Source organism: Malaclemys terrapin, chromosome 2, assembly GCF_027887155.1.
Source record: "Malaclemys terrapin pileata isolate rMalTer1 chromosome 2, rMalTer1.hap1, whole genome shotgun sequence".
Classification (NCBI taxonomy): Eukaryota; Metazoa; Chordata; order Testudines; family Emydidae; genus Malaclemys; species Malaclemys terrapin.
This window is the reverse complement of record NC_071506.1, coordinates 119,319,620-119,330,565: the sequence shown is the minus strand read 5'-3', so window position 1 is coordinate 119,330,565 and position 10,946 is coordinate 119,319,620. Positions and strand designations below refer to the sequence as shown.

The 10,946-nt window shown below is 44.8% G+C and overlaps 1 protein-coding gene across 1 annotated transcript; it reads right to left on the bottom strand.

Moving 5' to 3' along the window:
• Positions 1-3,171: 3,171 nt before the first annotated feature.
• FOXF2 (forkhead box F2) lies at positions 3,172-9,548 on the bottom strand. The gene is made up of 2 exons (XM_054020603.1): positions 8,073-9,548; positions 3,172-4,095 (listed from the first exon to the last, which is right to left on the bottom strand). Exons 1-2 carry the CDS (start codon positions 9,052-9,054, stop codon positions 3,929-3,931), a joined length of 1,149 nt encoding a protein of 382 aa, XP_053876578.1. The 5' UTR covers positions 9,055-9,548; the 3' UTR covers positions 3,172-3,928.
• Positions 9,549-10,946: the final 1,398 nt, after the last annotated feature.

Here is a 10,946-nt window from a genome sequence, read left to right as displayed (position 1 = left end):
CCCCATGCTATAAAAGAAGGTAATTTGGCGCTCTCCTTACGTTGAGCCATAAAGAAAGGGTGGGTGGCCACACCACCATGAAATCGTGTTGTGACCCCTAGCTTCAGAACCTCTGACGTAGTAGATCATATTTTCACACCCAGTCGGTAGAGCTGTGTGACTCGGGTTAAACCACCGTCAAAGGAAGGAAGCTAGAGCCTCGATACTAGGGTGAGGTGTAGACAGAAACTAGGGCAGAAAGAAACATGTCAGTGGACATGGGGTGCAAAAGGGATGAAAGAAGCAGAGCTAGGAAATAGGGCGTGATCACTGAAAATTCTGATAATTAATCACGGTGCTACTGTGGCTGACTGAGATGCATGCCTGGCAGCATTTTATACCAGCTGATGTCCGTTTCAGTGAATCATCTGTAGGTTTCCCTAAAGGGTGACCCGCAAAGGGTTTTTTTTTTTCCTCCCTAATTGGGTCGTGACCTTTCTGCTTGGTTAGGATGTAAGTGGAAGCCCGGAAAGGGATTTTTCAGAATAAATAAATACAATTTTGGTTTTAAAATTTCAGAAATATCAAGATGTGAACTCTAGTCTTCTCTCGTTTTGCTGGAGCCTCCTGGGTGCTTCCGATATAGGCACTGTGAAAGTTAACCCGTCAATTAAAACGCTGGAGAAGTTGGATCTTTAACGAAAGCCTCCTTTCTCCAGAATGTTAGGTAACCATTGATGATCCACAAAGCAAACAGAACCCTAGGACATTTTCAATTGTCCGATTAAAAGTCCCTTCTGCAGTTGCACATCTTTCTGGCTTTTAACCCTTGTGATTTCAGTAGCCCTCGATGTTCCTGGAGTCTTGCAGGCTAGACAAGCACTGAATGCCTACAGTAGCAAACACTAAAAATTAAAATAGGGCCAATTTGTTTTTATTTCATGGTATTTTTCCCCTTTGCAAGACACTTAAATTTGAAAGAATTATTGGATGAAGATTAGGAATCCATTTCGCTGCCATTCCCCTGCTCCTGTTGATAGTTAAATAGTTCTGTTTCTGAAGTGTTCTCTGTTTGTCAGTCTAAAAGCGTGGAAAAGAAAACGTAAATTTACCGTCCAGAAATACAGAAGCAAAAGCTAGCTCAAAACTGCAATATTTCCTAGTATTGCATTCTTGTTATGCAGGGCTGAGAGAGAGAGAATATTGCCTGGAATGGAATCACCTCCAGAAATAGAAAGAACAAAAATATATCGAATACGAAAATTTGAAGCACTACAAATGCTTTTGCTATTTCGGTCTTAATGTTCAATGACGTGGTGGGTCCATTAGGGGGCACTAGAACCATGGTCTACTCAATCTGTTAGGCAAATTCAGTTTTTTTGTCTTTGAGGTCCTGTCATTCTCTGTATAAACAAGTTACGTTCAAGTGTTTAGGATATAAATTACGACCATGCAGGCTTGCCTTGGAAAGAATGTAAACACAGCACTGTGGTCGGAGCAAACTCTGAAACTGACTTTATAATTTATTGCAGGCCCCTGAGAAGCTCAGGGGGGAAAGGGGCATGTTTGAGTATAAATATAAAAATGGAGATTTAAAAAAAAATCATTCTGATCAAGTTCACTCCCTACGTAGTGTTTAAAGGCGCCAGGGTGAAATGGATGCTGCACTTTAAATAGGAGTTTGTTTCCTTCCTTTTAATATGGACTGGAGCTGCACTGAATTGTATTATGCCTGAGGATATGATTGCATGCGATCAGGGGGCAAACTTGCTGTCTAAGGGAGAACAGATCTTTTAGCACTGAATTGGCCAAGACTGTGCCACAGTTTCTTTCACGTAAGAAAGTGTGATGTGAGGGAAAACATACATCAGCTCGATTCTATCTAATCTACCGAGGAAGCAGAACAACAACATCCTTCATATTTAATTCGCCACGTGGTTTATGGAATGGAATAGCATCCTGGGGGGAGGGGGGGAGTGAATTTCTGAGGCAACAGTCCTTGCACGTACAGTTTCATTTTGCTTCCATTGGGGGATGCACATGAAAACTTGAAAAGCTTGAGATGGTCCCGTAAGAAATCCAACCAATACAATAAGGAGAAGAGACTTCAAGAGACATTAGTGCATCTGACCACCCTGTGTGGAAGTCTCTCTTAAGGCTCCATACAGGGGTCCCACGGTGTGATCAAAGGGTTGTAGCTTATAAACGTGACTTCACTGCTTTACGTAAACAGAAAGGTGTATAGCTCGTGAACTCCAATGGATTTAAGGGATGAATTGACTTTATGAGCTGAACTTGAGTAAATGTTCAGCTCCATGTAATCTTAGATCTATCCCTGGGGTTCCTTGCCGCTGCCCCACTGACATTCAGACATGTGTTTTCAGTATCTTGACATCAAAACCACGACATGACTATCTGAATGAGTAATTAAGAAGCCACGATTTTAGTTAACGAACAGGAGGATGCTTTTCTGAGTTACAAAAAGCCTGTCCCACAATCAGAAGTGACAAGGCACTATTTACATATAGCTTGATCCTGCATTCCTAGTGCACCCCAAACTCCTATTGAGTTTATTGTTTCGATAAGGACAAGGACAGCAGAATTTGGGCCAACTCCTACCCAAGGCATTAATACAAGGAAAGAGCAAAAACAGGAACAATTCTGAAAAAAAATCAGTTTCATGGTCAATTGGATGATCTAAACATTGTTCAGTGCAGTTGAGGCGTTACATATAATTGAAAGACCGTTTGGATTTCTAACATCTTGATTATTTGTTTTTATGTTAACGCTTTCCCCATAGTATTGCAAACCCTCCATAAGTAGCCGGGGAAAATAAAGAGTAGAAAACGGGAGAGAAAGAGAGAGAGAGAGAGAGACTCCAAACCTAAGGCTAGCTCAGGACACAGATCCCTCTGCAGGTCAATTACTCTCACCTTCCCTTCAATAGTACCTGCAGGGTCTAGGGTGCCTTATTATACTTATGCATCCGAAGAAGTGGGCTGTAGTCCACGAAAGCTTATGCTCTAATAAATTTGTTAGTCTCTAAGGTGCCACAAGTACTCCTGTTCTTTTTTATTATACTTACTACGCTTGCGTTTAAAGGGACAATTAAAAGAAGGGTTAGAGTGAAACTAAATGCCTGTCCAGTACATATTCGTTTATACACATTTTATTGAAAAAGAATTTGTACATCAAAATATTTTTGGCAAACTGTAAAAAGTATACATAAGTGCAAATATATTCTCCTTTTAAAGCAGTTAAGTGTGCGAGTATACACAAGATGTATTTAAAATATTTCTTTTTAAAAAATACTGTGGTAGAAAACAACTTTGTAAAAATAAAAACAAAACATTGTATTTTTGCAATACTGGAAAAAATGAACTTTCTTAAACTCTATACACGTAACTTCTAAACAATATATTTTTAATAATATTGATTGGTGCTGGCGTCCGTAGAAAGTGTTTTGAAAAAAGTTTAACATTATTTAACGCTCGAACCACTTAGAAATGGAATTTCTCGCTGGTGTTGGTTTGAGGCAGATTTTTCCCAGTCAAAGGAAACTTGTTTCTATTTTTTTGTTTAAATGATTGAACTGACCACTTTTGCAGACCCTAATTTTTAGGACAATGGAGATCACAGAAATGCATTTTATTATTAACTTGGATAGACTTCCTATAAAAGAGACCCTTCCCCCGCCCTCCCAAGCACATACACATACAAAAGAAAACCTTTCAAAAAAGCTTTGGAGCATTACATCAACTTTTTCTGTCCTTCAAGGTGTGGCAGGGGACAAAATGGTAAACAGTGCTGCCTTGTGGAATTTTGCTAAGTGACTTGTGTACTATTCAATGCTATCAGGAGTGCACATTACATTTTATCTGCGTGAGTCCGTCTATATCTCAAATCGGTTAAACAGCCACCTGACTGTCTTTATTTGATAGTGCTAAGTTCACATCACACAGGGTTTGATATCTTGACAGACGCTTTGATGGTGATGGTGATGATAGTAAGATCCACTAGCAGAAGGGTGAAAAGAAGAAATGCCATTAAAATTGAGAACAAAATCTTTCCTGTCACACACTGGGGAAGAGTGATGCTGGTAGCGAGGCAATCCCACTGCAAGAGAAGAAAATAACAAGAGCTTCTCAGAAATTAGCTCGACTCTGAAAGAGTGGTTCTGTCTGACATACATCGTACTTATGGCGCATGTAAATTCAGATATGTGGGGAAATTAAATGTCACAGTTATGACGTAGCCTTCTGGACCATTTAAGAAGGCCTCCACAAAATGTTAATTTCCTTGAAGATACTTCCAAAAGACAGTCTAAAGGCTATTGAAATTTACACGATATAGTAGTCTTGTCCCATTTCTCAAAAAAAAAAAAAAAGTAAAATTATTGTGCACACCTACATACTTAAATAGTTGGTGAGTATTTGTGTGAGTGTATGTGTATACAAATAATATGCTTGTCAGAGTGTTGTGTAGAGATATAGATTGTATGTATGATCCATTTATCTATATAATATATACCCACAACACGCAAACCCTCATATACATGCTATGTGTATATGGTGTGTGGGTGGGTGGATATGTGCAGGTGTGTTCGCTGGAGTTGCACACACATCTCTGTACTCTGTGTGTGTGAGTGTGTGGAGATGTAGTGTGTGTGCAACTATACGAACACACTTGCACTTTTTTTTCTGTATGCAGTGTAGATAATGATCCTGATCCTGCCCTATTAAAATTAATGGGAGGTTTGTTATTGACTTCAGTGGGTAGAGGATCAATGAGAAGTGATTTTGTTAAGTATAGAAAGTGAGTGTGTGTGTACTGTATCTCGCTATATTTGGACATGTGTATTCATATACTTAAGACACAGAGGTTGATGCCCTACACTTAAACAAAAAAGTATAATACCTCTCCCATACCGTATCACCAGTATATACATTACGTATCCGCCTCTCCAAACCCCACAGCCACACGCCAGTGTGCCCGGTTCCTGATGAGCTGTACTCTTTTGGGAGCAATGCTATACAACTGTGGTCCTGGGGTCCTTATTCAGACTTTTTTCTCCCAGTGGGAGCTTTGCTTGAGAAAGGACTGCAGGATCTAACCCAGGTGTGTTTTTCCCCTCCCAGAGCAATCTGTTCATATCTGAAATGGAATGTTCAGTGGGTTCAGATTTTTCCTCTGGCCTATTGGACCTTTTCAAATCTTATTGGAAAAGAAGCTTATTCGAGGTTCTTCAGTAGCTTAACACAGAGTCCCGCAGAGACGGGGAGCAAATCTCAGACAGCACCGAACATCAGCGTCTAAATTTGTAACGTGGATAAAACTTTATAGATTCCAAGGCAAATGCGTCTGCAGCTTCTGTGCCCGCAGGCGAGGCAGCCCCCGTACAGTGAGGCACGTACTGTACTCATGGCAGCATGCCTATCTCTGCCTGAGCTGTCGTCATTGTCCCTTCCCTCACCCCACAGTGCTCACTGTGTAAAGGTGATTATTTCGCTGGATTTCCTTGGTCTTTCTAATAACCCTGCTGGTATGCTCACAATAAACCAGTGCACTTTATTACAACCCTGATTCAATCAGTGAGCATGGTTTAATAGTGTGCGAAAAAATGTCTCCCTCAAGCCTCCAGGAGAACAAGTCTCTGTTTCCAATCTTTTCTTTTCTTATTCTTGGGTCAGATGCAAGTCCAAGGCTTAAACTCTACACCATCACTAACTTAAATGGCTAGTGATTTGATATAGGTTTATTGACCGATAAAAACACATTTTGGAACCAAATCTGCGTCGCATTAAACTAATAAAAAAGCAGCTACAGAAACACTGTGTGCACTTGTTATTGCTTGTGCGTTGTAGATTAATGAGAAATAATTGCTCTTATTCATTTACTGTTAAGAATTCTTACAAACCCAGTAACTATTTTTTACCATATAATGCAGCATATACATAAGTGTATATATTCACAAACAAAACCTTTTTAGTTACCTACGGTACGATGATCTGAGCTGCTTTCACTAAAGGCCTGGGCCCAAATCATGGCATTAGTTTTTAAACAAAACACATTTATTGAAATCAATTGGAAATTCCGTTAAAAAACTGATTGCACGATTTGCCCTCTGGTCTAGCACATCTGAAATAAATATTACTTTGTCCCTTTGGCACAAATGATCGTAGATAGATAAGCTAGATCTATATTTATAGTAGCGAGCTAGCTATGGGATCTGTACTTCTTTTACGTTTTAAAAGGATGAAACTGGATTTAAATAATCACATTCTTGGAAATATTTGAGTTTTCACGGTAGTACAAAATCCTTTGTTTGAAAACAAAACAAAACTGTTCTTGGATTGTCTCCATGTCCCTTTCAAAATTAAAATGTTGCACTCTGACAAGAAACGTCACTTCTAAGACCCTGTTGATTCCATTCCCACTGAAGTTGCTTACTATATTTTTGGGAGAAGTTTTTTATTTGTAAACCTCAAAGCATTTCTAAAAGCTGTCCGAAGGTTATGAAAGTGTTTCTCGAGGGGTTGTCGAGAATATGCAATTGCGAACGCGTGTGTCCTGAAAACGGATAAGGAAGATTATTGTTCTGATCATAAAACCAAGGTGAAGAATTAATCTAATCTGTAGAACGGGATTTACAATTAAACGAGGCTATAATCTGGCATTTCGAAAGTGCAGATTCCGCCTGGGCAGATGGAAACTTTTGTGGAGGTAGGGTTCGCGTACTGTTTTCTGGACCAAGGTCCATTTCCCAGGAGCTGCTGTAAAGTACTGAATTCCTGTAGCTGCTGGTGCTTTACAAATCAGCCTCTGAGTTTATTTTCAAGGTTTTAACACTGTGCGGTTTTGTTTGGTCAGCTTCACTGCTGAGATAAATTTAGCCAATGCAAACTTTAAACCTTCCTTTCCTAAAGAACATCCAGAACCGTTTGCATTGTTAAGAAGTTGCTTCTCTGCGAGCGAAGCAGCCAACAAAGGTTAAACATTGCTTTCCAAAGTGAAGGCTGGGCTTTTTTAGATCTAAAGCTACAGTGCAATTCTCTGAGATGAACTCAGGAATGATTGACAGCCCTTCAAGAAGGGGGGGGGGGAGACCCAATGAAGAGGGTCGTCTCTATTTGTTACTTGTTGAAATTCCCATAAAATTGAACAAGACCCTGCTCTCATATGGGTTAAGTCAGGCTAAAATCCTCTTCGGTGTGGTCCAGCCCAGACTGTCTTTGTTTGGTTAACCTCCAAGACCCACATTTAAAAGGGCTATTTGGAAAATTCCCCCCTAAGAACTTAACATCTTTTACCCATTTTTGTGCCTTGTTTTCTCCACTAATGTCCCCTTTGCAGTTTTTCTAAGAATACATTTTCTATAATCACTAGAGCAGGCAAGGAGGGGAGAAATCCAGACACATTTTCCCCTCTGGTGGTAGAAATAAATTGGATCTGCTTTAATCTCTTCTGCATTTTTAAAGATTAGCGGGGGTTTTCCCCCGCCGCAGCCTGCAAGACTTTGGAGGTAAGATTTATACGATCTGAAGAGAAAGATTAAACACCTTTTTAAATCACTCCTGCTATAAAGCTCTCTGGGTTTTTTGTATTTAATGACGGATTTGTAATTCTTTATGGTTTTCCTAGTATTTCTGGCTAAGAAATCAAACAAACGTACAAGACGGGTTGAAACTGACAACACCATTAAGATAAGGATCTGGGTTTTAACCTCTAAACTAGTAATAACAACACTAACGGGAATGTTCAGATTAAGATCCAAACCCATAGCAAGACAGTAGTGGATGGCAATTTTTGTTCTCCCCATACTTAGCCAGAAACAGAGCAAATATGTTCACGAACAATAGCTCTATTTGTCCTTCTCGGACCGGGTTTTGTTTTCTCTTGTCAAGCTCTGTTTTCAGAGAAAACACAAAGCAGCCCCAGCCTCGCCCTTGTTCCTGGGCTCTTATCTGACAGCTTCAGTAAACCAGAGTCAACCGCCAGATTGGCCAAACTAAGGCAGCAATTGGAGAGCCTCCTCTAATCCTAGTAAGAGACCAGCCCCAGCCGTTAAGGAATGAAAGTTGAAGGGGTATTACCTGACAGGTCCTCCCTGGCGTTTTGGTGCAGATAGCTTTGCTCCAAAGAGTAGCTGGACATGCTGGAGTGGATGCCCGCTGAGGCTGGGTTACTGGGTGGAAGGGCCTGCTGCTTTATATACGGAGATGCCCCTGATGCTGTCCAGTGAGCTGACGGGCTCGTGTAGGGGGAATGGCATTCAATTGCACTAGCCAGGGCGGGTGAAGATGGCACGGGGCTGCTGCTGCTGTCGGGACCGTAGTCCCCATTGGAAGTCACAGGGCAGCTGGCCATGTAGGTAGAGCCCGGGTTGGGGGACATGTGAGGGGCGTGATGCCCCCCGCTCAGCGCCTCGTAGCCCCCGGCCATGGAGTTAGTCATCATGTCTAGGTTGTAGCCGTTGGCGTGGCACGCTAGGGAGGCAGAGGGCGCCTGGAAGTCAAAGCCCTGAGGCAGGATGGAGGCGCTGAAGCCGATGCTGTTCATCATGCGGTACATGGGCTTGAGCGCCTGGCACTTTCTTCGGAAGCCCCGGGGCCGGCGGCGGAAGGAGCCTTCCTCGAACATGAACTCGCTGGCCGGGTCGATGGTCCAGTAGTGGCCTTTGCCGGGTCTGCCCAGCCCCTTGGGCAGCTTGATGAAGCACTCGTTGAGCGAGAGGTTGTGGCGCACCGAGTTCTTCCAGCCCTGGTAGGAGCCGCGGAAGAAGGGGAAGCGACTCTGCAGGAACTGGTAGATCTCGCTCAGGGTCAGCCGCTTGGTGGGCGAGCTCTGGATGGCCATCACGATGAGGGCGATGTAGGAGTAAGGGGGCTTCTCGGGCCGCCGCAGCCCCGAGCTCGCCTTCTTGTTCTTGCTGGAGGAGGAAGAGGAGGAGGAGGTCTCCAGGGCGGAGGGGGGCGGCTGGCTCATCAAGGCGGACTGGAGAGCTCCGGGAGCCGGGCTGCAGGAGCGGAGAGGGGCCGGGGGCTCCAGCTGCTGCTGGCTGCTCTCGGTGGTCATCTGGCGGAGGGAGGGAATGGAGGGGTGGGGTGAGACTGGAGCGGGGTGGCGGAGGGCGGGTGGGTGCCCTGATGGGCTTGTGGGGAGGGGACGAGCTGCTACTCCCGGGGCACCTCCTAGTGCTGCTGCTGGAGGCGGCGGCTGCGGACTGCAGGCAGCGCCCTGTGCATCACTCCCCCAGCAGCGCCCGCCAGGCCCCTTGCGCAATGGCTCCCCTCCTTTCCGCCGCGGCGAGCGAGGCACTTGGCAGGACGGATTAGGCTGCACTCCGGCTCGCCCCCTGCCCCCTCACTGCACTGCCTTGGGGAGGGCTCAGCTCAGGGCTTCTGACATTCCAGCGTGGCCCCCCCCGCACCTGGCGGCCATCCCTCGCTGCCTGATCCTTCGAGAGGAGGAAGCACGAGAGCCCCTCGAGTTTGGCGTCGCGGCTGAGCAGCCAAACAAAACCCGGCCACCTATCAGTTCCTTAAATCTTGCTCTTGTTCTTCAGACCCCCCTGAATCCCTCCGAGAACGCAGCCCAGCAGCAGCGAGACAGAGAGAGAGAGAGAGAGAGAGACCACCCCCTTTCCAGCTGGCCCCTGTCCTCTCGTCATCTGGGCAGGAGGCGCTGCAGCACCAGATCGCTCTAGCTGCCCTCCCTAACACACGCAATTACACCATTCATCAACCTCACTTAGACATTTCAATCCCCACAGCCACACGCCAGTGTGCCAGACTCCAAAGGTAACGTGCCGAGCTCTCTCTTTCCTGGCATGGCAATTGCATGCTCTCTTGTCGCTTGAAGGAATGTCCCCCCCCCCCTTGGGATGGAGGGAGTTTCCCACAGAGCAGCAGCTCAGGGGAGAGCCTGGAGACCGCAGGGGGTGGGGGAGCATCTGAACGTACCTGTGCGTGGACTTTGCCCCGGCACCAGCCCCAGGTTCACTTTCCGCACCACCCAACAAAAACGAATGTTGAGCAAGGAGCAGAATAATTCCGGTGTGTGTGTGTGTGTGTCAGTCACTGGGTATCTGCGTGGAACCCGAGACAGCAATATTGCCGCTGACAGCCTGCCAGGATTTTATATCGAGAACCAGCTCGCTAGACATTGCCAAAAAAATGATGTGCCCCTGGTGAAATCATTTCCAATGAAACCCCCGGTTCCGTTATAGGGTTACACGTGCTTGGAAATAGGGTCTGATCCAGGAATTAAGGGGCGGGGGGGGGAGAAAGAGACAAAAGCTGTGTGTGTGTGTATGTGTGGAAGATCTCTAAAGCCGTGAGGGGGGGGGGGTGGATGGAAGTGGAGGAGAAAGGGATGCTGGAGCAAAGAGAAAGGAAAGGTTTGGGGCCGAGCAGGACGCCATATCAATGTGCCTGAAGCACTGTGTGTCTGTCTGTCTCCAGTGCAGCTCCTTGCAGTGCTTGCTGGTGGGTATACGCAGGGAGGGGGTTGGGGTTGGGGCTGGTCTCAGACAGTGACCTGCAGTTGAGTGGAAGCAGGCTTTTTCCATCAAACTCTGCCTGGATACCACACACAGAGCCCAAGTGTCAGTTTACTGCCCTGAGCCCGGCTCCTTTTCCCTAAGCTCCACAGTAATTAGACAAAGAAAACCTAAATTAACTGAACAGGCGTCGACAGCTTCCTCCAGCTCACCACTGCTACATACATGGGAATGTGTCCGAAAATGGCTTGATTGTACCTGAGAATCAGCTAAGAAAACACTACAAAGCTCCACACTATTTACCACACATTTTAATAGGACCCCGCCCCCCACAATCGCTTTGCCAATATTGTTTACCTTTCGTAAGACATTGGTATAAATTGTTCCCATACTGTATTTGGAGGCGCGATTTCTGAGCTTGTTGGAATAATATATATATATATATATATATATATATATATATATA

Bases quoted from the DNA above. Each gene is read 5' to 3' on its own strand.
- FOXF2 (XM_054020603.1), bottom strand. From the start codon at position 9,054: ATGACCACCGAGAGCAGCCAGCAGCAGCTGGAGCCCCCGGCCCCTCTC. The intron at 4,096-8,072 runs GTAATACCCCTT...CTTCTCTTGCAG, and splicing joins CGCCAGGGAGGACCTGTCAG to TGGGATTGCCTCGCTACCAG.